The sequence below is a fragment of the Eumetopias jubatus genome, unplaced genomic scaffold (genome assembly GCF_037043125.1).
Source record: "Eumetopias jubatus isolate StellerSeaLion01/CBP00866 unplaced genomic scaffold, mEumJub1_p1.0 scaffold_3, whole genome shotgun sequence".
Classification (NCBI taxonomy): Eukaryota; Metazoa; Chordata; class Mammalia; order Carnivora; family Otariidae; genus Eumetopias; species Eumetopias jubatus.
The window spans coordinates 5,751,919-5,778,184 of NW_028274809.1; the positions used below are offsets into that span (position 1 = coordinate 5,751,919).

Sequence of the window (26,266 nt, forward strand, 5' to 3'; positions counted from 1 at the left end):
ATTAAATTACTTCTGGGATGATTTTACTTCTAGAAAGTGTCCCCAAACCTGACCTCAACTTGGAAACAGTCAGCATGGGATGGCCCAGCACACCTATGTACAGGTGTGCGGTGGGCATGGCAAGCAGGGGTGTGTAGACCCCGGGGCCACGGAGCCCACACGTGGCTGCTGGCCCGCTGGCTCGACCCCAGAACCAGGGCCCCGAACCTGGGATGACATCCCTGTGGGAACGGAAAACAGATGTCCCTCTTTCCTTACGTTGATTCCTTCCAAAGATGCGGTGAGGCCAGCAGAGGGAAACAGCACCCCATTCAGCATTCAGAAAACAGACAGATGGGCTGCCCCACTTGCCTAAACTCAGCCTCACGTGCAATTTCTGGTTCACCCAAAGGCAAGTTTCCAGGCTTCCCAGAAAACTTCCCTGTTGACCTTCGTGTGCCCTTGAGCTTGCATTCTGAAGGGAGTCAAGGTCTTCACTTCTCCCACAAACGGGTAAGAGGTGGACCTGGATGCTCCTACCGAGAACAGGGATGCTGACGTGCAGGTGTTGCGAATGGCACACCGGGAAGGACACAGCCATTCTGGTTTCTGAACATCTTTCAGAAAGACTTGAAGACATCTCTTACCATCCAACCGTAATAAAACACTCGAAAGGTTTCGAGGTTACTCTCCTGAGTCCTGGTCTCATTCCTGGGAACCAGTTTAAATTTGGGATGCTGGGGTAAGTAAAACAACTGGGTTCCTTCTCATATTTAGCTCACAGTTAGTGGGCTCGATCCTCCGTGGAGGGTGAGCCCCACACAGAGGTGTAAGCGCTCATCTGTGTTGTCATTCTGCTTTAAGGGGGGAAAAAGAGCACAGTGAATTTTCCTATTAAAAAAAGCTTTCTTGGGAGTGAACACTGGAACAGATGTTTGACATTTCTGTTTCTATCACTTCGACTAATTGGACTGAAAGCTATTAACGTATCGTTAACAGTTCTCTGAGCAAGAGAAAGTGATGCTAATAACAGAGACCTAGAACACTCGAGAGTCCACAAAGCGTTTCCCTTCCCACATGCTCTCCGCTGTTGCTCAGGACAGCTGGTGCAGTGAACATTGTTATCGACATCCCCATCTCCTGGGGAGGAAAGGAAGGTCAGAGGCTGACCGAGACCCCCCACGCCAGCACACTGCAGGAAGAAGACCCAAACCCAGATGTGCCCACAGACCCCTGTCCTCCTCTCTCTGGCAGGGAATTCTGCTGGGACAGGGCCACAAGACACCGCCCTGTCCACAGATGAGCCTCGCAGCCTTCATGGAAGTTCCCAGCACCCATGGGGCTGATCGAGAACACAGGGGGCCAGCCTCTTCCTTGCTCTGCTCACAGCTCCAAAATCATCACTAAGAAGAAAAGAAACCTGCTTATCACGTTGTTTCCTTTTTTTTTTAAACTGTGGATTTTCATCTTTACTGTTATTCATGCTTTAGCAAAGGATGAAAATTATTTGTGAGTTTCAATTTGCATTTGTACAGCATGTTATTTCCCTTTTCCATAACGGGGAGGGGGCATTGTCATAGCAACTGATGAGGCTGTGGCTGGACTCGGTGCTTCCCGTGGGGGCAAGCTGGCCTCGGGACCCATCAGCGATCAAGAGCCGTGGCTCAGCGAGGATGCACATCAGGGACTGGGTCTCCTGTGCTCCCTGCACAGACATTCTTGGTCATGAAGACCTTTTTAACATTTGCCTGAAATGTTCTTCTTCATACAGCCCCAAGATAAAACAGAATATCTGCAAATGTTAGTTTCCTAATTATTTAAGACAAGTGGAATGAGAGGGATACACTGAAAAAGACTATGAATTCATTTTCCCTAGGAAAATAGAAAAAACTTAATCGTCAATGTGCCAGAAACTTTTGAGTCTTGCCCTTTTAAGTCTGATGAAAATACCGAAGTCAGTAACTTATTAATAAGGAGGTTTTGGAGAAGTTTTGTATTGTGACATTTAAAAGGAATTTTGGACCACATATTATTTTTTCACTGGGAAAAAAGTCTCATCGGTAATGTATTAGTTTACAAAATTTAACGGAGTCAGATTTCATTTCCTCTGCCAATTTTTTTTTTAAGCTTACATTGTTTAAAAAAAAAAAAACAAAAAACCAAAACAGTAACGACTATAAAAATGTACCAGCAGTGAGGGTTAATGCGCAGTGACCACTAAGCGCTTCCACGGGCGAAGCACTCAGGGTTACGACTTGGGTAAGATGAATGTTCAACACGTTATTTCCTCAGGCAGCCCATGGTCCCTAATGAGTTCACTTCACCCAGATCTAAGTAAAATAACAAAGGAAGATAGAGACAGAAGTCAAAGTTCCAGGTTAAGATGGCATATTTGAACTGCACTATAATTGAATTTCCTTTCCTTTATTCCTAATAAAACAAAGGGGGGGAAGTAAACAGCAGGAGAAAGAAAATTCATCGTTCACTGAGAAAAGGGGTGAAGCTTTGCAGACTAAAACCTCAAAAACAGTGGTCTTTGGATAAAAAGAAGACCCAAGACTGGGCAGGGCCCCTAACTGCACCCCCCACCCCCCGGGGTTAACAACAACCCCAAAAGGGCGGAGGGAAAAATGGAAAATGGGAGAGAGACAGGGTAGCCTTATCCTTGACCCTCTGGAGGCAAAGAAAATGCCAGAATGTGGCGGGGGGGGGGGCGGGGCTGGGGAATGACAATATGTATTCCAACCCCCCCATAAGTGAAGGGAACCCCATACTTGGACATTTGTGAAGTCACAGGAAAAGCAGAGCCCCAGCCTGTGACAAAGAGCAGATCCCTGTGGTTTGGGGGCGGTTCCTTCAGAGGGCGGAGGAGAGGGATGGGTAGGGCATGATGATGCATTTATACTGTAATTCTCCAGGAAAATAACATCCAACCTCTGGTCCTGTGGCCCAAGCACTTCCCTGCAGGGGATTTGCATGCATGACAGGTCTGGAGAAAGGCAATGCAAGCAGAGCGGTCCAGCCCTCTGCTCCAGGATACTCAAGACTGGGGTTATCACCTACCAGAGGAAACCAGATGACAGGGGGCGCTCCACACCCCGTACCTGACTTGGGATGAGCGAGAGGAGCCTTCTCGGTGGCCCCAGCCAGTGTCGGTGGCTGACCCTGCAGGGACCCCAGAGCAGCGTCAGGACAGCCCCAGTCTCGGCAGAGAGAAGGTGTGGGTAGATGCCCAAAGAGGAGGTACAGTATGGAGAAATGGTAAGGACACCATGCACCGAAGCTACAGGAGGAGGCAGGGAGGGAGACAGGAAGGAGGAAGGGAGCGTGCAAAACACAGGAGCCAACAGAGAAGAAAGCAAAACTCAAAAAGCACAAGGAAATCCCTTACAATCGCTTCCCTTTCTAACGCAACTTAAGAACAGGCTTTCCAAACAACAAGAATGCCAGGGATGAGAATCTCAAATAGGAGATGAAGTGGAAACCCCTAGAACGGAGAACCAAAGCGACATTTTGGAACAAATGAGTAAAATTTGTAAAACAAGGTACAGAAGAGACAGTGCTCCAAGCTGAGAGTCTGACACAGAGGGACAGCTTGAAATAAACAGCTGGTGAGAGTAGAAAGATGGAGATAAACCCAAGGCAGAATTTATCAGACAGGATGACAGACCAACTTGACAGAAGAGTAAATGGGGTCACTGACAACAAACTCCCCCAAAAGAACTACAAGACTCTTGAGAGATAAAATAACAAAGGAGTTTTCCAGAAATCCAGAGAGATCTACATCTGCAGATCCAAAAGACTGCACAACGTTCCAGGAAAAAGTGACACAGACTCTTAACATCATTTTAAAGAAGAGAAAACAGAGGCACTGGTGGAAAGTGCTCCTGCCAGCAAAGGTGGGGTTTCTTATCAAGCAGCAGGGTTTCGAAGCTACTCAAAAGAACTTTTCTCCAGCAAGGCTTCAAGACTTTTAAAAATGGTTGATTTTTGTGTAAGACTGATGAATCACAGACCTGTACCCCTGAAACAAATAATACATTATACGTTAATTTCTTAAAAAATTTAAAAAATGGTTGATTTAAGCATTTTAAAATACGGATAACTGGTTTTGGAAGTGAGTCATAGTTAACAATGAACCAAGTTATGTGATGCACCAAACGAGACCAAGAATGTGTGGATTTGGCTGTGTCGGGTAAACTCCTACTTAACGCAGAAACCCACCTTTTGGAATGTTAGCAGAGTGGCAGCTTTGAACCTGGCCTTTTAAAATCCTTGTCCTGCAAGTGTCTGCACCTGAAATCTGTCCAGACAAGCACCTTGCTACAGGACGTGTCCCATGTTCTCACAGCCGACAAGCCAGGCACAGGTGTGGGGACAGATTTGTGTGTGATGTCAGTTGGAACAGTAATCAGTCCCCAGCTGACTCAGGGATGTGTCATGGTGCGTTTAGTGCTTACCATGACTCAGGGGGGCCCTATCTAAACAATTCCACAGGAGGAGAGCAGCTGCTTTCATTAATTCAACACGGGCATTATGAAAGTCCAGCCTTTCTTTTTACGTCCATACTTGTGGATCTATTTAGTGGCTAGGTACCTTGAAAGAGCAAACAGGTTGATACATATTTTTTTTAAAGTGTCACTCGTGCAGCTCAGGCTTTCTTGACATCAAGCCAACAAAACCCAAATCAGGTGGACGGAAAGGCGGACATACCACTGGAACCCGAGAGCCTCAGGCCCTTTGTGTTCCCAAGAAGGGCTTCATGGCTGCCTGTCCGGAGCAGCAAGGAGCAGCAAGTATTACCCGTGGAGAGCACCATGATGCCCAGAGGGTATTGCTGCTCAAACAGAAGCTGGAAAACGAAATGTCGGAGGAAGTGGTTTGTTGCTCAACAGTGACTATTTCTTCACATCTTAGCTTCCAAGAGCTTCGAGGAATATGCAAACCAGTAGTTTAATACATAAAACCTACTGAGAGTTCGCTCCTCCAAATCATCTCTTTTTAAGACTAAAATAAACACAGCAACTCTGTGCAGGTGTGTAGGGGGTTTATCCAGGCCAATCTCCAATTTCCAACATCCAGTGACAGACCCAATATCACTCTCAAGTTTTATGAGTTTCCCCCACCCCCCCCAAAAAAACTATCTAAAATTGCTGTCAAATACTATTATCCCCCCAAAAGTTGTCTGTAATTAGAGCTGCAGAAGCTCAGCTACCACAAAGAATAACATATGCTCTGCATTGTCATCAACTCCAGAAGGCAGGCTGGGAGGCCACAGAGCCCAAAGGTGTCCAGGGCTCCACCCTGAAATAAGGGGAACGCCGTCTGGAAAGAGACCTCTGCTTGCGAACGGCTTCCCACCGGCCTGCCCTCGCCTCACGCTGCAGGTGCCATGCTGACCACCCAGGCCTCTCACAGTGGGGACCACCTCTGGGATCATGAGCCAAAGCTTCCTCCAGCCCCCAGCCCTGCTGGGTCTGCCCTGGTTCTACACGCTCGGGATTTTCCTGCAATGCTGTTTTGGGAAGCTAGAACCCAAAGCCCCAAAGCTCACTTCCACTCCTCCACAGAACTCAATATTTTCCCCAATAACTTGGCAGCTGTTCCAGGGGGCCTGCAGTGGACGGCAGAGCCCAGTCCTGAGGCTGCATGGTGGCCCAAGGTCCTTCCAAGTGCCCGGAGCCCAGCTGATGGTCTGTCAAGTTGTGATGCTGGGTGGTGGTGCTTCCAGGCAGCAGCGAAGGGGAAGAGATGCAACGCCACCCACCAAGGTCAACCCCGGGCTCACACCTGCCGAGGTCAACCTCAGGCCCATACCTCGAGTGGTGCCCATTCCTCCTGGTGCCTTCATTTCCTCATGTGAAAACTCAGGTAATCAGAGCACCTGACTCAAGTGGCCAAGGTGAGGGGACAGGAGGCCAGCCCACATCGCTCCCCGTCGAGTCCTTAAACGTCACAAGCGCCTGGCAGAAATCAGCTAGTAGTTGCTACGTCACAATGACGACTTAGCGATTTCCAAATGCAAAGTCACACTTAGAGGGAGAGTCTCAACCTGCAAACGCAGTGACATGGGAGCGCACCTAGGAGGACACAACCAGACAGCAAGACTTTGCCTAATACTTGGTCCTAATTCCACACGTTCTGGAAGATCCAGGAGAACAAGTCAAAACAGCTCATAAAAGAGCAAGTCTTCGACAGTGCTTCTTTAAACTGCTCCACAGAGAAGATTCTCCAAATCTCCGCTACCAGTTTCTCCATGCTTGCCTAAGCCTGAGGTTGTGCCTAAGCTCCAGCCAGGCCTCCACATGAGCAAAGGGATAGAATGGTTCTGATCTGCAGTCCGGTGACACCGTTCGGTTCTTACAGCAGCAGACAAGAGTGTTGTTGTGTGTGAGCCTTGCCCAAGGGCTTCCTGCCAATTTGGCGCAGGGGGTCCACCCCATCATGGTCTTCTGAATCTCCACTCACATGCTTAGCAAGCCCTGCCACGTGCCGTGCACAGTGCTGTGCTGGGAACAGAGGGGACGAGGCAGAAGCCCTGCCCTAATGCAGCTTGTTTTCAAGGGCAGCAGGCAGGACAGGAAACAGACAAGAAGAGACAGGCCTGGTGCTGGATCGGGGGGGGGCACCATAAGCAGGTGCAGACCCTGCCCCCAGAATCCGCTGAGCGGGTGGGGCGGGGGGTTGGGGGGTGCGGTCCTGAATGTGCATTCTAGAGAAAACAGTCCTATATAATGATGGCCTCTGCTCAGTAAAATCTGATTTATAACCAAACAGTAAACTGTTTATTGAAAATGTTCCAATGCCCACCGCTGTGGTTGTACTTGAACATTCCAGCATCTACTGCTGTCCCTGAAATAGCTTGTGTGGTGAACTTAATGAAATATATTTCAATCTTAGACATTTGTTTCTTTGGGGGGAAATACACTTATAGTTGTTTTATTTTGAATATTCTGCACATTTATTTTAAGCCTCAAAAAAAAAGGTAAACTTACAAAGAACTTTGCAAATTGGGGCACAAGAACCTAGCTCCTCACCCAGAATATTTAAACAAGGCTTCCTTGACCAGTGACACTACGTGTGGCCTAGCCCTGGTGTTGCGGGCCAGAGCGTCAGAGCGGGAGCGGGAGCGCGTCAGCAAGCACCAAACAGAAGTTGGATGCTGGGTTATTCAGCTACTAGCACGCTGGCAAATGGTCTCTTCGTTCTCCACTAGTGTGATCCATATGAAAATAACTTTCCGTTAAAAAAATAATCTGTCGCATAAACTCTTTTTAAATACACAATCCTAGAATCACATATGGAAAAGTAACGGCTTTCAGCATTGCTCACTCACGGGGCACCTGGGTGGCTCAGTTGGGTTAAGCATCCAACTCTTGATTTGAGCCTAGGTCACGATGTCAGGGTCATGGAATTGAGTCCCACGTCGGGCTGCACACTGAGCCTGGAGTGTGCTTGAGATTCTCTCTCTCCCTCCACTTCTCTGCCCCAACTCGCTCTCACTCGCACTCTCAAAAATAATAATAATGATAATAAAATAACTGCTCACTCACTATTCCCTGAATATAAGCAGGAATATGCTTCGAGAAATTAAAAAACGCTGCTCACTGTTAGTTAGATCCAACCCTACGGAGAAACCAAGAAATCCTACACATTTTAATGAGCTGATGTTTCCACACACGGAGCGTAGGGGTCCGCAAATTGTCACTAAAGAGCCAGATAATAAATAGTTTAGGCATTGTGGCCTGTATTCTTTTCTGCTGGGTTGCTGTTTGTTGGTTTATTTATTTTTACAAATGTTTAAAAATGCAGTGCCTTTTCCAGCTCATGGGCAGTCCCAGCCCAGGCAGGGCTAGCACGGCTGGAGCCAGTCTCCCCTTTGACATTTCTCATGCCGATGCCTGCACACTCGGTTCAGATGGCTGTTTTCCACCTTCTCTCTGGAGACTGGCTGTAACTGTTCCAGTCTTATGGAACAGTGTATTTGTTTTAATGGAAGGAATCCAGCTCTTGTCTCCAGGCCTGTGTCCCCATCCCCTGGAGGGAGCTCTGGTCTGTGAGAACACCTGAGGCTAGTGCGGAGTGTGAGCTGGAGAGCACCAAGCCTGCAAAGCACTGGGGTGTCCTCACGGCGGGGTGGGGGGGGGGGTGTCACTGCCTCTCCAGCTGAACCTGGCCCTGCACAAGGCCCAGAAAGCTCCTGCATCTGGAACATTCTGGAGTAAGATCAGCTCGCATCAGTCCCTGGCGCACAGCGGGCGCCTGCCCAAGCTGGAGAGCACACCAGGGCACAGGGCCCAGACAGCACAGACACACCCTGCGGCTGGTGCTTCTCAGAACTAACGAGCAGCCAGCCCTCCTGACGGGGCTGCAGAGGGCTCAGAGGTCAACGGCTTCCTGCAGTTCCTTCCATCGGGATGGAATCTGTTCCAACCTCCAGAGGTTGTCCAAGGACTCCTCCTCCTTGCCCCCACATCCCTCTCCAAAGCCAGGCTCCTGTAATGGCCTGTCAAGAGGCCAGACCACTGACTCCCATCAGAACGTGTCTACGTTAGCCATCGTCCCCGCCCAGGGGGCCTCTTTCTTTCCTGGGCTGCAAGGGAAGACGCACGGAGCAACCGGCCTGACCCCCTGCCAGGCTACGTGGTTACCGGGCACCTGGGTCCGGACAGTTCTTCCCCAAGCCCCGACGCTGGTCCAGGCGCCAAGCCTCCTCCCTTCACTCAGCCTGAACCCGCTCCCCGCCCCCTGGAGCATAGAGGCAAGAGCAACGCAGGACAGTCTGTGCACCAAGTCCCCCACTCCACTCTCTCCACGCCATCCACCACTGGAGTGGCCCTCAAAGAGCAAGTGCTATTTTCTTCTTTTGTCTCTGATGGTATTTTTTAAAATAAGCAAAACAGCTTTGAAAAAATGGGGCTCAGGAAAGGGTAACAAATGCCGGCCAGGCACGCTGTTCCTCGGGGCTGCGTGAACAGAACGCAAGCCTCCTTCAGACCCAGAGCAGCTGCCGCCTACTCACTACGCTTCGTATTCCGCCCGCACTAGACCCTGCCTCAGGCCTCCCAACACGCTGCCTCCAGGAAGCTGCTCAGGATGCACAAAACATGACACTGAGGTTGACTCTGGTTTCCACTTCTGGCCTGGGTCAGTCATCCAAGAATTCATTTGGACCATATGAAACTGTCACCTGCAGTGGATCACTGGTAGCGCTACATGTGTGCATACGTGTGTGTGCGTGTGTGCAAGTGCACACACACACACACACACAATCGGGCCATCATCCTCCCCGTGCGTGGCTGGTTCCTGCTGATGCCCCGCCCTCCAGCTGGAGGCACCAGACTCCAGTACGGTCACATGACCTGGAGGGGCGGGCAAGGACACTCTCACTTTACCCAGATTCTCCCACGTAGTTTTGGCACTTGGCCTATTTCACTGCCGCTAACTTTTACCTCCCTCGTCACTATGTCCTGGTCCTTGGAGCTGGCCATGACCCCAAAGGGGAGCTCGCCCTTCGGAGTTCTAAGGTCAAGCAAGCATGGTCTCACGGGAGGTAACATTTTCTTCAGACAATGTCGACCGCTCCATCTCTCACCAGCCGTAACTGCAATGTGAGCTCCATCCATTCAAACTAATACCCAGCCTCCTCTGGAATGTGTCTCTCCACCCTGACCCACAGCCACGCAGGGAGCTTCTCCTAACCCCCGAAGCCTCTTCTCTGCACCACACATAGCGTGCCCCTCACCCTCTCTTCACCCCAAGGCTGGCCTCAGCTCAGTATTTCTCCTTTTCTGTGCTGCCTTCCACAGAAAACCTCTCAACCCCGGTGGTCAGATCATCTTAGCGAAGGCATGGTTACCAGCATCAGATGTCTCCCACTTCCCAGGACCAGTAAAACAGACTGAGGGGGAGGGAGCGGTGCTGAGTTAAGACAACAGTGGGGAGGGGGATCCAGAAAAACAGCTTTGTGAGCTGACACCTTAAGATCCAAACAAATGCACAAACATTCCAAAGTTTGCTGCCCTTGAAAATCAAGCAGGAGAAGATGCCTGAAAAGCCTGAGGTCCACAGCCAAAGTGGGCCCAAAGTCAGATTTGGCAGTGGTAGCACGGGGTGAGTTCAAACAGTGCCCAGGGCACCTGCTAGGGCAGGTCCTCACGGCGCGAAGCCAGACAGCAGACCTGTGAGTCAGGGAAGAGCTCTGCATTATGAGCCCCCGTTGGTGACCATACAGAAGAGCCCGGGACTCCAGCCAGGCAACCACGGGTGTCTGATCTTCTGCTGGAGCTACTGAGACAAGGAGCCAACTCTCCTCCCCATCTCCTGGGAACACTAAGGATCACACGGTCATGAGGCCACCGATGAGGCGCCTGCCACCCACTGGGGAGACCTAGCTGAGCATGAAGCCCGCTAGGGCAAGAAGTGGGGCAGACCATTCCTGATGAGCTTACGTGGATCAGCAGGGTTTTCTAGAGCGAAATCCATCCCCTTAGCTGCTCCCAGTACACAAGTCAGTAAATCCCTGCTCTTCTATGTAAGCTCCTTGAAGGTGATCATGTAGGGTCTAGGCTGATACAATGAATGTGCACCCTGTGGTTTCCAGATCAGAGCAGGCCGCTGCCTGGGCCAGTAGTGGACAGTTCTGCTGCCATTCAGACTGCCTGGGAAGGGAGCCAGCTGCCAGCAAGATGGCAGAATCAAGGCCAGAGGCAATGGACCAGAATGGGAGCTTTCACCCCAGAGGGGGTTCAGCTTTGAGGGATCCAATGACTACTTTTTCATCTGCAATACAGAGGTCATGCATTTAGAGCTCTAAAAAACACCTTTGGTATTAAGATTTCACTAGGAAAAAATGATCTGTAATTGCAAAGGTGAAACTTTTCTGGATGCTCATCTCCTTTTTCCTAGTAAAGAAATGGTTTTGTAGCAACATGTGATGTCCTGAGAGGTCTCGGGAAAGCACCAGCTGTGTCAACAGAGTGCATCGTGTTATTTGGGGGCTCCGCGTCACATGGCCTAAGTGAGCACTCATGGGCTGCAGGGGGAACCTGGAGCTCTTCCCGGCAGAAGCCATCCCGGCCCTCCTCCGAGTGCTCACAGAGTCTCCTTCAGCCAGGGGCAATGCCTTGCCTTAGAGTTATCTCAACAGAAGGCTCTTCTCTCTGGAAGGTGCCCAGCTCTCAGGATGCACTTGATTTCTTGTCGACTTAATTATTACAACATGGGAAGATGTGTTCTGAGTTCCAAACGACCAACTCGAAAACACATTTTGTCCTGCCAGCGCTGTCAATGCCAAAAACATGACGACCTCCTCATTCTTATTTTACAGCCTTCTTTTTCTTGCTCAAAACAAAGTAGAACGTGCTTCTCTTTTATGGTTTCTTTGTGGCTCTAGGGATAATTTCAGGATCCTTCTCCTATTCTGGACAACATCACCTGGCCCTCAGCATGGCTTCCGTGTGAGAGGACAGAGTTAAGACCAGGTGGAAGAAAGCGAGAGGTCAGTGATATTTCCATGGCCAGAGGCGGGTTTGGAATGATTCGAGAATGTGAAAAAGACCTGCCTTGTGCCTGATCTATTAAACCAACCTACCAGCAGGCTGCTCGTAATCTCAAGGTTTACAGATAATCCTCATTAAAAAATTATCATGTACTCATAATCACTCAGTTACAAGTAACATGGCAAAATTATGTTAAAACATTTAAATGGCTGGATTTCAAAACTACTCAATTTTTATTAGAGTTTACAGATTTTTTTCATTGGGACTTTAAACAGCACAAGAAGACGTGTTTAGAAATAAGCCCAAACATCTGTTGAGCAGTGGTAGCTTACAAAAATTTTTTTAGTTTATTTGATTTGGAAAGGGTTTCGGGGGCTGACAGCTTAAATGCATTTCATGTGTCCCAGAAAATATGGCTAAGTGTTTACCACATGGTTTGTTTCTAAGCAACTAAGCAAACATTCATTAAAAAAATATTTCAGATCCTTGCACTCCTGAGAACGTATCTCCTGCCCTGAGACAGACACATCTGCTGGGAAACCGCTGCTGGCAGAGCACTGAGGGCAAGAACGGGGGGGGGGGGGGGGGGGGGGGGGGCGGGGAACGACAGCCAGCTTGCAGGGACCTTACCGCCAGCAGGCACCGGCTCCTGCCAGGAGCGGCGACCACAGAACTCTCTAGCCACATGGGGCAGCGGCCACCAGGACCGGGGCACCCTGGCACCTTTCACCCCATTTTGGTTCCCACGGTTCCTTGAAAAAGTAGCTAAGATCAGTTAATTTTATAATCACAGGAGGGAGGGTCCATGGACATTCTTAAGCTTGTCTCTACCGACCTTAAAATCTTCCACTCGATCCACAGGACAGCTGAGTCTCATCTTGAAGAGCCCGTGGGCCCCTTGTCCTGCACCACCACCATGGCTGCTCCTGGGTGGGAGCTTCTGCAGGCTCCAGATCCTTCCGCACAAACTGTCTCCACAGTTCAGCAGGGCCCACGGCACAAGAGAGAAGAGTAATGGGGGGACATCACGGAGACAAGGTCCCAGAGCAATGGCCCCGTTTCTAAAGTTCAAAGTCCCTCGAGGACACCACAAGCCACAACCTCCCAGTCCTCGAGGGGTACAGCGGCTTGGGACAGGTGTCTGTCAAGTTCCCATGGACACCAAACAGCCAAGTCTCCTTTCCTTTCTCTTAATTTTGAGAGGAGAGAGTGAAAACCCGAGCGGCGGTCCCGTGGGGTCCGTGGTGGGGAAGACGCGGCGCACAGTGGATATTAAGCACGCACATGAGGTGGATGCATCCACCTCCAGGGAGAGTGGGGGCAGCTCATGCTCCTCCCGCCCCCCCACAGGGAACAGGACAACTGTGCTACGTGCAGCTCCTGCTGGAACACCACGTGTGTGAAACACACGGAAGGTCGCTGGTGGGGGGGATTCCCTCCCGTGACAGAGATGTTCAAGTCCCAGCCCCTAATACCCATGACGTGACCTCATCTGGACACAGGGTCTTTGCAAATGTGACGAACATGAGGCCAGACAAGAGCAGGGTGGGCCCTAAGTCCAGGGCCTGCCGTCCCCCTGAGAAGAGTGCGATCTGGACTCGGAAACGAAGTCCCTGGAAGAATGCTGCGTGAGGACAGAGGCTTGGGACAGACCCATGCCCAGAGCCTCCAGGAAGAACTAACCCCATCAATACCGTCATCTCGGACTTTGGGTCTCCAGCACAGGGGCAGTAAGGCTCTGGGGAGTGAAGCCACGCAGTTTTCGGTCATTTGTTATGACGGCCCTAGGACTCAGACACGCACACACACGCACGCATGACTAAACGGGTATTTGCCTGCACAAAAACTTCACTCCCTGGATGACTTTGACGGGATCACTGGTTCCCCGCTGCGTTACCCACTTTTGCATTGCTAAGTTACTCATTAAAAAACACACATAATATTGAAATCAATCCCTCACTTGAACCGCATCTTTAAAATTACTGAAATCGTGTTTGTCAACTCTCTTTGCTCTAAGAAAATCCATGAGAACGTATCACCCGGTTCAAATACAACAGCTGTTCTCCTCGGAGACCCAGCTACAATCCATCTGATGAAAAGTACATTCCGGCAAAAGTCCGGATCATCCCGCGCCAGTTTCCGACAGAGAGAACTCTCCTGAAAACAGAAGGCCTTCTCCACCGTAAACGGCCAGCAACGTGAAGATCCCGCGGCGGGTCAGAGTGGCGCTAAGGGACATTTACATGTTAAGGAAATCAAGGAACAGCCCTGTGAGGGCAGGAGAGCTCTAGCAAACCGTGTGCACTGGCCGATCTCATGGCCACCAGCAGCAGCGAGCCAGAGCCTGAAGTCACTGCCACATGCGGCTGGGGGCAGCCGGTCTCTCCAGCAGGTGTAGGAGGAAAGGAGGATGAGTTACAAATGGAGAGCCCCACAGCTCACTGGACGTGCACTACCCCCTCAGGGTGGTGCTGGAGACGCCCGTCATCAGCTCACTGGCCCCTAATCTGACCCTCTGTCTCTGCAAGTTGTCGCGGGTGGGGCTGAGCTATGATCAGCTTCATCAGCCGTCTGCATGCATGGGATGAGATTCCATGGCTCCGACGCTCTCTGCAAACCTGGGCTATGTTTTGGTACATTCCAACTCCAGAACAGTCTGAATGGAAAGGTTCCCAGTGAAGTAAGCACATGTCATCAGTTGATGTTATTAACACATTCGACAACAACCAAGATCACTTTCCAGCTACAGGCTCCCTGGCAGAATTCCAGGTCCAGAAAGAACTCCAGTATGGACAGTGAGAGATCGAGGCTTTCCTCAATCATGTCCTTTCTGAAACAACCTGATTCTCCTGCTGCTATGAGACTCGCCCAGGCCAGGGAACAGGAAGTGGCAGTCAGTTCCCCAGCCTCCCTATGAGGCAAGGATGTGGCCACCTGCCTGGTTCCAGAAAGGCACAAGCAGACAGCCCCTGGGAAACAAAGATTCAGGGGGGCTGTGGGGTTTCCAGGCACACGGCGGCACCCGCCCACAGTTCATTCTGCAGCCAGAGGCCCTGATGCATGTCCACTCAGGAGCACCTGGGGGCCCCACCCTTGACCTGAGTCACACATGAGAGGACAGGTGGGCGGCCTGAGTCCCTGGAAGTCGAGAGAAAAGATCATGGAGTCTTTCCCCTGATCCAGGACACCTTGGGCACAAGCCCCACTGTGGGGGATGAGATTGCAGATGAGGAATGGGATGTCCCTTGGTGTACTCACGCATGCTTCTACCCTATGGGGTATTTTTAAAACTGTATGCAATGCCATGAAATTTCAGTAGAGTAAAATGTGTTAAACAATCAAAGAAGGGGTTCATTAGAGACCACAGTTTAAGTCACCCCACTGAGTATAATTTTTACCTGAAATATGAACATTAGAGAAAAATGCCTTCATGCTCATCAAAATATAAGAGTCCCTTGCAAAGAAACCACAACCCCAAATGTGATGGAACAGACCAAAAATAGGACATGAGAAAACAGCAAAAGCCCCAGTAATGACAAAACAGCACTACATGGGGAAGGGACGGGCGTCCGTGACTCAGGGGCTCTTGCACTGACCGCCCTGGCCACTGAACCAAACTCGGGAGAAGCTGGAGCACTGGCAGCAAAACCAGGGGCCCAGACCGTATCACCAGCGACCCCTGAATGGAATCGGGGCATGTAAGGAGAGTGTGGGCAGATTCCCTCGAAGAGGTGATCATGTGAAGTCAGGTTAGCCCACCCCTCAGCATCTGGTGTCATCAACAATACCTAACCCCAACAAAGATGCAGAAAGCCCAAGAAAAAAGCTCCAGCTCTGGCTCCCTTCGTGGAATCAAAACGACTAATGGCTAAAATCCACACTCAGACACCAAGGAACAAACGCGACACCAGCACAGCCCAGGCACAGATCCCAGGGAAGAAGTCAGAAAGACCCAGAACCTTCTCTCCCCCCGCCCCTCTCCAGATCGTGCCTCTCCTGGCATCTGTATTCATTCTCCGTTGGACAGCTGTGGACTTCTCTTCGATTCCCAGCTAGGAGCCTCCGAGTCTGATCTCCCTACATCCTCAGCTCCACATGGATAACGAAAAAGCGGGCCTTTCCCTGAGGTGACCACCACGAGGTTCTGATGACAGGGTTGCAAAACTCTGCAGAATGACGGCAGAGCCCCCAGGGAGCCCCAGAACGCCAGCCTTCCGTACTCTTCTGAATGGTTACACAGTCTCCAGGACAAGAGTTAAATACTAGAACAGGTGTTACAGGGAACATGAGAAGCTACTCAGGACTACTGCTAAGGACAAATCTAAGGGACAAAACAGGGTGAAATGTGTAACTTAAATAAAAGGATAAAATGAAACCGAATCGATGGCACACGGAACAAGGAGGAAGGGAACACTACAGTGCGGAGCTGAGCCTGTCCTCTCTCTCCAAACAAGACAAGCGCTGCCATGAAGAAAATGTATAGTTACCTGCATCCATATCTGCAAAGAATGGAACAGCCAGTAAGAAAAAGAAGGAACCAGAAATTCAGTGTCTCAGAATTGGATTTTAAAAGGTTATATGGAGAGAAAATATCATTCAGAAAGCCACCTGTGAACTCTACATTGATTAAAGACACAGGGATTGTGTGGCTTCCTGCCGTTACCGTAATTTCACTTAGAGCAAAAAATAAAATATGAATATGTTAACTGAAGCAAAAGCCTAATGGCAAAAGAAATCTCTTACTCTCATGCAAAATGATTCTTACATGTTTATAATACAATATACGGGGAAACATACTCAAACATACGGTGGCGGTCATTTGAGAGGCTCCGATCCATGACCAGGTAACAGTACATACAAGTTATGGATAAACTCAATATCCAGATACGAGAAATGTCCGAGTAATATTTAAAGGGGGTGACACTGGATTGACATTTGAAACGCCAGGACTATTACATAAGAAATAAATTCAACAGCATTTCAAGGCTCTACTCTACTGTTCTAAATGCCAAAGTAAATATGATCAGTTAGCTAAAAATACTGTGGAAGAAATGACATACCTAAGGATTTTTACTGCTTGGTATTTTACTCTTTCTTGAAATGTGATGCATCATCATCATGATTTAGAATATGCTACAGAAAAATTTAATAAACTAAATGCTCTCGAGCTTGAGACAGCCTGCCAGACAGCATACCTTCGGGAGACTCCTCCTGGACGTACGTGCCGGTCAGATACCGGTGCACCAGGGCCGACTTGCCGCTGGCCAAATTACCCACGATCCCCTGAAACACATAATTGGACGACCGTTCATTATCATTACATCACTCTACTCGTCAATCTGCAAACAGAGAGAGGTTAACATGTATGGTAAGGTGAAGCATGATCATACCCAAGCATCGGCTGGAAGGCCCAAACCTGGCTCGTTAAATTCTCCTCCCGACGTCAAAGGGGTTCCTAAGCTCTCACTTTCCACCTCCCGTTCTTACTGGTCTCACGGGCTCCGAGAGCGTCAACGCTGTCTGAGCACACACCGACAGTGGCCTTCTTCCTGAGACCTCTTGCAGCTTGCCCATCAAGGACCGCCCCCCTCCATATTTTTACCTTTCCCTTCCCCACCAGAACTCTCCTCTCTGCATTTAAGCATGCCCAAATCAATTCTTTAAGAAAAACAAAACAAGAGCCCTGCCTCAGGATGCAGGTGCCCTCCTACGGTAACCTGCCTCCCCTTCCCACCTGAGCCAGGCTCTCAGCCACGCTCGCCCTCCCGGTCCCACGCTCCACCCTTACAATCTCAAGTGTTGGTCCAAGAGCTACAAGGATGCCGCCCCTGAGGTCAGCAAGGACTACATTTCTCAAAGCATAGCCTTTCTCTTGCTCCTGACCCAGCCCATCACCAGAAGTTGTAGACAAGCCGCGCTTTCTTCAAACTTTCTGCCATGGGCTTCGTCCTCGAACTTCCTCTCAGCCCACATGGGCTCCTTCCAGATCTCCCAGTTTCTTCTAGATCCTCGACTCCCATGCCCCCTGTGTGCCTGGCCACATCCCTCCAACCCCCAGTAAGCTACTGATCCCAAATCTCATTCTCCAACCCCCCACCAGGAGAACTATGTAAGTTCTCTGCACAAACCCCACACCATCCATGCTGGTACTCAAACGCCAGCACCCCCAGACCTCACTGCTCTCCCCAGTTTGCTCATCCATCTCTATGGCCACACCCCACCCAGCCTCTCAAACCAGAAACGTGGAAGCCATCTCAGATTCTCACCCTTCCTAGTCATGGAGCCCCTGTACTCAGGAGCACCTTCCCTGTGGCCTGCTGTCCACTGGATCACGGGGGCAGATGTTAGCTGGTCTCTCTGCCTACAGGCTCCCTCTTCACCCCTAGAGTACCAGAGAGATTCCTGGAAACTGTCTCATCCTGAAAGGCCTTGCTGTCTGTTTCCAGACACCTGGCTCTTTCCTCATCAATCACTTCCTGAAATACTATTCCTGCTCCCTGGTCAGCAAGCAGTTCAGATGTCACCTCCTCTGAGAAGCCTTCTTGATGCACAGCCTCAACTGGGCACCTCTTCTCAAAGCCCCCTCCATGCCCTCCTCATGACGTTGTCCCATGACCTTTATTTTACCAGCATCGCTATACTGGTCTGGTTGGTGATGCTGACAATTCCCTAAGGGAAGGGTCTGGGTCACCTGGTCTCTGGGTCCCAGCGTCACCCCAGCCTGGGCAGCCTCCCACCAGTACTGGCCCCATAAACGAGCCAACGAGTGAATGATCCAGCACGAGTACAAAGAGGCGCACAAAGCCAGGTGACGTGGGCAGATCCTCAATAAAGATGTTTCCCCTCCCGATGTGACTCATGTCTTCTTTTTACCCGGGGCCTCCATAATCTGAGAATTTCTACCTATTAATTATTCTTTTGCTCAAGGGCACCTGCTGTTTGTCAGCTTCATGCTGAGAAAACCCAAACCAGTATGCCACAGAATTAAATTTTTAATTAAGATTAGAGTTTCTCTTTCCTGAGGAGGAAAATGCTCAGAATCAAACACTGCTCGGTCTGTGCTTTCTGGTGTGTGGGAGTCATTCCTTCCTTACACACCAGTGCTCTGCAAAGAATGAGCTGACCCTTCAGGAGGAGAAAATCAGTCAGTCTTGGGGGCGGCGGCGGAAAGCATGTGCTACAGTTTGAATGGCCATTTCACAGACCTTCATATAGTCCCGTCCCATGGGCCTTACGCTAATCTGCAACACTGGCAGGAACTAACAGCCCGCTCTAAGGAGGAACAAAATAAGGGATGGAAAAGCTCTTGAGGCTATAAAGCTCCACTGGAATCCATGAGAGTTACTGGGTGTAAAAAGGAGAGCATGGATCCAGCCCGGTCACCGTCTACAGGCTTCGTGGAGAGACGCACGGGAGTGGGTCCGGGAAATCGCGCACAGGCCCGCCTACGTCTGGTGGCCACAGGCAGTCACCGTCACCGTGCAAAAGGCCCTGCGTCCTCTGGGTGGGCCGCGAACCCTCAGGGCCCCTGCTCAAGTCCTCCCGTCACACGGGGGAAAGGAGTGCCCTCTCCTTTTAGACGGATTTCTCTGTCGTCCAAACCTCACCACTTACCTGCGCAAGGTGCCGTCTGCTGAAGAGGAAGTCAAGGCTTTCAGGAAAAATCCCAGTTGCGAATTCAGTGAAAACCCCCAGATGGGTTGCGACCAGAGACTCCCGCTACGGGCAGGATATAGAGGGGGGTTTCCTCTGTCTGCCCAGATACCAGCCCTGCGCGCCTGCTGCCTGTGAGCAGCGTCCCGATCCAAGAGCCACTGGTCACTGATTGTGTCGCCACAACTTCGGAAAACCTAAGGCATGGTACCACCACTCTTGAAAGAAAGCAAACGCTGAAATTCCTCCTCTGACAAATTCCAGAAGATTTGTTGCAAAATATCACATAGAGAGTCCACTTGAGGCTTGCGATTATGTCATGTACTTGCTGCATCGGTACCAGAGAGTCAGGGGTTCCGAAGGCGCTGACCTAAGGGGCCACCTGTCTCGGGGGTGGTGTGTCAAACAATGAGAGCACAGAGGCTGCTCTGAACAAAGGAGCACTTTCTGCAGAGACTGAGAAGTTCTCGGCGCAGAAGGGGGACCCACTGGGGCGGCCAGGGAGGACGAGCCACCTGCCCTCGCACACCGGGGGAGGGGGGGGTGTGTGGGAGGAGTTGGGGCTCCTTGACCAGAGCCAAGCAGAGCCGGCCATCCTGCAGGGGTCCGTCCATCCACACGCAGGTCAGGGGCAGGATATACAGAACTTCCTCCGCACGACTGCAGAAGCACGTTTGTTCGTCCATGGGATGGGGCCAACCCTTCAGCACATGTGCACAAACCTCAAGACGGTTATGTTTTGGGAACACAAATCCACACGGCCTTTTAATGGAATCACCTCCCTCGCACACCTCTGAGCATTCACTCCAGGAAATTACACACTTTTGAAATACCAGCAGAAAACCAGTGTTTAGTAGTGAGAATCCGAATTATTGGCTGGTATGAACATGTGGGCTCCAGCAGAACCCCCGACAAACTACCAAAATCGGGTCTAAATCAGAGGGTTGGATACTCAACGATCACAGTCAGACTGTAATACCGTCAAAAGGGGACCCCTGGCCTCCTGGGGCTCGCAAATTCAGTTCATTAAACTTAAATGAAAATTTAAATTTCGCTCCTCGGTCGCACTGACCACCCTCCAAGCGCTTGGCGGCGGCCACGTGGGGCCAGCCAGCAGCTAGCGGCCTGGGCAGCAAGACACAGGAGGGTCCCCGGGCAGGAAGCTCAGCGGGCAGTGCTGACGCAGGAGCGCCAGGCCCAGGTCCAAATCCCCGCTCTGCCGCCTGCTGACCGCCGCTCGCAGGGGAGTCCCCAGGACGCTGAGGGCACGTCCTCCTCTTGAAACGGGGCAACAACAGGACGTGGCTCACAGGCGGCGGGCAGGCGGAAGTGAGGTGCCTGTGTGACACACTCGCAATCTGCCCTGCACAGAGGCCGTGGCCCACGGCCTCATCCCAACAGCGCTCCCGCTGCTGGGCTCCGACTGCAGACAGAAAGGCACTTTGGCAGTTTCATGAGCTTGAGGCTGAGTCTGCAACTAGAAAATCTTCCTGAAAAGCTCCTAGTAACAGTGTCACCAACTCTGTAGCATTCATTCGACAGGCGTTTCCTGAAGGCGCCCACCAGGCGGGATCAGTCCTGAGCCAGGCACGGCGGTCACAAAACCCGAGAAACAGGTAGCTGTCTCGAGGCCAGTCGTGCAGACCCCGGCTTCGGGAAGGGCTTCGGGAAGGGCCGCGGGATGGACACACCCCGCTCTCCCACGAGGAGAGGAGCCTGCGGCAATGCTGCAGAGAAAGGTCACAGCTCTGGCGGGAACAGCGAGGAGAAACGGGAAGGATGGGCCCTGACGAGGACAGCCGGCGATGGCCGGCGGGACGGGCGTGTCTGACGGGACAGGAGGGCCTGAGGACCACACCTGCAGATCCCAGCGTCCCTTCCCACGTCATCCTTTATTTCTAAGGTTTAAAACATGTTTTTCCTGGTAACCAAAGTCACATACATTCTCTTCAAAGTCTGGATGTTCTTTGTAGCTCCATCTCCTCACCTCAGAGGCGAGAAACCTGAAGGGTCCTGCCCCTGCCCTGGGTCACCCACAAAGCCCCACTGAGGTTGGGGCCAGGGGGTGTCCAAGGGCCTTGGGGGGGCGGGGGGGGCTACTGGCAGACAGACTGGAGTGGCTAACAGCAACACGGACCTCGAGAGAAAGGGCACAAGCAGGGGAAAGGCCATATATGCACAGGCATACACGAGGGGCCGGGGGAGAACGGAGCAGGCCCGTGTCCAAGCCACGTGGCACTGGGGGCACGAAACAAGGACAGCCTGTCTGCCTGCGTCCTACAGTCAGGGCTCACCACTGGAGCAGTTCAAAACACACACGCCACACACAAGCATATACACACGTATAGACACGCATATGTACACACATACCACACGTGTACAAACACGTATACACATGCACACACGCCACACACAAGTACGCGCACGCAGACACGTATGTACACACATGCGCATGTATAAACACGCGCACGCACGTATGCACACATGCACATACGCACACGCACATGTACACACGCCACACACAAGTATACACAATGTACACATGCATATGCACACACGCCACAAAGTATACACAGACGTACACACACGTCACACACATGTATATGCACACACACGCCAAACACATACATATAAATACACACGCCAAACATACACAGATGCACGTATATACACAAATATACACACACCATAAATATACACATATATATGTAAATATACACGTACCACAAATATACACCCATTTATGCATATAAATGTACACATGCATACATGTACATATACATATGCACACACCACAAATACACATAAAATATATACATACACATGCCACACAAATATACACATTTTCACATATAAATACATACATGTACACATAGACACAGAACATGGAAAGATGCACACATATACATATAAGTACACACATCACGCAAATATACACACATATATACGTATGCATGTAAATACACACACCCTTCTCCCAAATGCCACTTACATCATGACAAAGAACATGATTATTTAAAAGTCATACTGGTCCTTTCCTTCCACCCTAAGGTAGGGAACATGCAGTGGAAAGGTGCTCAAGGGTGTGGTTGCAATAGACCCAAGTCATTTTTTATATAAGGCAATTTGAAGCTTTAAATAATCTCACTGGAAGAATATTTAAACTTTTTAATTAAAACAAAATCTTCTTTTATGTTATTACTTTGTACCATGGTAAGTGACCAGTCACATTTTTTAAATGATGAATTCCAAAGCTTGACAGCTCATCACAGAAACCTTCCATGACATCCTGGCAAAGGATAAAGCAAGCCACATGTGTGCGTGTGTGTGTGACTCCGTCTCTCTCTCGCACACACGCACGGACACGAGAGGGACAATGGCGGATGGACCCTGCCCAGCACGCACAGGGCCACTCTGGTGGGCTGGCTGATGTGGTTGCCCCTGGCACACTCAGGGCTCCGGTTTCAAACTGTCAGCTACACCTGGTCCTTCCCAGGGATACACCCAGAAGTATGCCCCACGTCGGGGCCCCACGGACAGCCAGGCCCTGTCGGGTGCAGGCCTGGGCGTGCTCGCAGGCCACCTCCTGCCCCTTACAGAGGCCCGCTTCCTGCCGGTGAGGAACCACAACCACGGAGGCCAGAAGAACCACTCACCACTTTGAGCTCCGGGACAGATCGACTTAACGTCCATTCCTGGCTATTCACAAAGGCATCTGAAAAACAGGACGTAAAGCAAGGTTAGATGCCACAATTCACTTCAATGCAGTCAAAACGCCCCCAGCGGGCCACTTCCCAAGTGAGAGAAACACCCAGGACGATGAAGACCCACCGCACGAAGACTCATGCCCCTCCCGCCCCATTCCTATCCCAAGTCCGCGCCTGTCTCCTGAACTAGGATGTACGCTCCAACAACCCCACGGGGCCTCCGGAACTTAGCTCTTCTCCACCTCAAACGTCCCCATCTGAACCCCACAGGCCCACACTGTCCAGGGGGTGAGTTAAGACCCTCGTAATCCCACACACTGGAAGGCGGGAAGATCAAGGAGGCTCCTGGCTTCCCGGGAACTGACCCCTGCAGCCATCAATCAACTTCTGGTCTTTCAGTTTGTCACAAAGAGAGTCTCATCTGAAATCCCACCCACAAAGTCATGGAGAGAAGGACTGAATTTTGAAAATCCAAATGTTCACAATACAACAGCCATTTATGGTTTAGGAAATTTTGTGGAGTTCTGATGCTCACAAACATATGCTACACTGAAGATGCAGTCAGGACTATAAGACCTGTCAAAAAGGCTGGGGAGGGGGCGGGGAGGGGATGCCCAGCCGCTGTGAGGCCCTCCGCAGAGCCCAGTCCCCCCGGCTGGTCGTCTCTGCCCCTCACCTCATGTGTGCGGGTCAGGTGGGCCCACCCAACACAGATGACCCAATGGCCTGATTCCCCACACCTCCCACTCACCCCTTCTTATCAGGGAGACCCTACAACACCAGCCACACTGTGCACTTAAGAACAGACGGAGCTGAGCTCACAAAAAGGTGGCAGCCTGTTTCCACCACAACCAGCCAAGGGCAAACCCCTTTGATTCCAAATGGGATTCCCTTTCTATTTTCCACAAATTGAGAAATTTCATCACTCCACGTTACATCCAAGAAGTAAAGTGAATCACAAAATACCTAAAAGTCAAGGAACACCCATCATTTTCAAATACATACATGATATTCTAATACCATGGGTGCAGGAATGGAAGCAAAGGGCGTAACCGTGCAGTTCCACTGGGGCTATCGCACAGAAGGACAAGAAACGTGTCCGAAGGAAGCAAGGCGAACACGATCCACGGAGACACAAAAATGAGGTAGGCAGCCAGAGAACAAACCAGACTCTGGGGCCCTGCAGAGGTGCGCGGGAGGTGGGACAGGCCATCACAGAGGACTCTGGAGCTTAGCAAAGGACGGGTCAGGGGGTTGGGAGAAGACAGGAGGCAGTTAGCGGCTGGGGTAGACACACAGCTGATGCAGATACGTCCAGTCACCTCGAAACCTTAGCTAGAAAAGGGACTGGTGTTGAACGTCAGAGACGCTGGGCTCTGGGGGACCGAGTGGCTGGCCAACAGGCAGAGTGGGTGAGCAGAGGTGTGTCAGCAGGAACTCAGGAAGAAAGACGTTCGTGAAAGCAAAGACCAAGAGCAGCTTCTACCCCCCACTGAAGCAAGCATGCTGGGGGCTATCAGGGTGCACCCACTCTTCGGTGAGCCAAGCAGCCCCTAGTGTGCCACAGATAAGACATCTCCTGCAAACAGATAAACAAGGACACTATCAGCACAGAGCCTGACCCCCGGTAGGCACGGGGCAAATAGTAACGAACATCCTTCTAAGCAAACAGCACTGGTAGTTAAGTTGCAAAAAACTATCTTCTGTCACCAACGGCTCTCTTGAAAAAAATGGGAATGTGGCCTTATAGAATCTGCAGGGTGACCCCAGTGATCCACGGAAGCCAGTGACCATGACGCTCCCACCATGAATTGGACACTCCAGAATGTCTCAGGAAGTCACCCTGTGGCTGTGTGCGTAACCAACCCGACGTGGGTTTGCTAGATTTAGACAGATCCACGAGATGGAATACTAAGCAGCTGAAAGATCACCTGAAGCCTCAACGCACGGAAACACAACCGTCCCCAAGCTCTGGTCAGTGGGGCATGTGTGTGTAAGGGGGCCCTGCAGGGACAAAATACACACATGGGCCAGTCCAGGCTGAGCGGGTTTCCAGTCGAGTTCCTGACTTAAGGCTTGGGAACCAGGTGGCTTAGGGACAAGGGCAAGGAGGTGACTCTCCTTCCCTTGTTACCTCTTGGTACCTTCTAAACTTTACTCCATCTGGGATGTAAAAAATCACATAATATAGTTTTTAATATGAACCATAACAATAAAACAGAGTAAAGTAAGAATTAAAATGAGCTCAATTCATGAATGCACTGCTGATTCTTAAACACCCACCACCGACAATTATGTTTATCACAACTAATATTAAATATTCTTTAGAAATTAAGCAGGGCCTGTTAAACAAAGATACAGGGTTATACAAACACTGGAACACACGTGTGGCACCTCTTTACTTGCAAATACATCCTCACTCCAATGGCATGTTTGTGTTCGTGGCAACGAGATTAAATGAATAAATACATGAAATAAATGCTTCACTGATCAAAAAAAAATCATCTTCCATAAAAAGAAACATTTATTTTAAAAACTTGCATCACTGGTCAGAACATAATGCTGCCTAGACAAGGATCGATGAAAAATAACCACAGATTTGCAGAGATGGACATCCCAGCATGTGCCTGGATCCTTCTCCTCTGTTGAGAACTTTCTGAGGGCTGGAGGCTGCTGCCTCCACCTGGGGGAGCAGGTCCATCTCAGGATGAGCAGCCCAAGGCCAGGCCAGCTGCCCTATTTCCTTGTATGTTCCCAGGGCAGCTCCACTGGAAGGATGAACGTGCTTCAGGGATATACACCTGGGAATGTGTGTGTCTGTGCACGTGTGTGCACATGTGGATATGTGTTCTCAAACCAGCTAGCATCAAAAGTCACAGAAGACTTCTGAGACACAGAAGTGTCTCATTTTCAGAAGAGACCATTCTGTGCCCCAGTCAATCCCCCCCCCCCTTAGATAGAATATTATTAAGAAAATGCTCAGGTCATGAACCTGGGGTCCTGGGATCAAGCCCCCGTATCAGGCTCCCTGCTCAGTGGGGAGTCTGCTTCTTCCTCTCCATTTGCCCCTACCCCTGCTTGTGCTCTCTCTTTCAAAATAAACAAAAAATTCTCTTAAAAATTAAAAAAAAAAAATGCCTTCTCACAGTGCCTGGGGGCTCAGTTGGTTAAGCGTCTAACTCTTGGTTTTCAGCTCAGGTCATGATCTCAGGGTTCTGGGATCGAGCCCCGCATCGGGCTCCCAGCTCAGCGTGGAGTCTGCTTGAGATTTTCTCTCTCCCTCTCTCTTTGCCCCTCTGCCCCACCCCCAAATAAATCTTTTAAAAAAAGAAAACGCATTCTCATGCACTGGCTTAAATGCTACGGAATTTGGTTTTAAACTCAGTGGTCACCACCGATTGACTGCTCTTAGCCCGCCAGCAACAC

At 50.5% G+C, this 26,266-nt stretch overlaps 1 protein-coding gene across 5 annotated transcripts in view; it reads right to left on the reverse strand.

Annotated features, from left to right (window-relative positions):
• AGAP1 (ArfGAP with GTPase domain, ankyrin repeat and PH domain 1) overlaps nt 1-26,266 on the reverse strand; it is a 520,576-nt gene that overhangs the window by 313,065 nt on the left and 181,245 nt on the right. For all 5 annotated transcript variants that reach the window (XM_028105330.2, XM_028105329.2, XM_088021480.1 and 2 more), the window contains exons 2-3: nt 22,790-22,848; nt 16,676-16,763 (exon numbers count right to left, since the gene is read on the reverse strand). In XM_028105330.2, the coding sequence (XP_027961131.1) occupies nt 16,676-16,763; nt 22,790-22,848 (147 nt within the window). The remainder of the gene's footprint in view (nt 1-16,675; nt 16,764-22,789; nt 22,849-26,266) is intronic.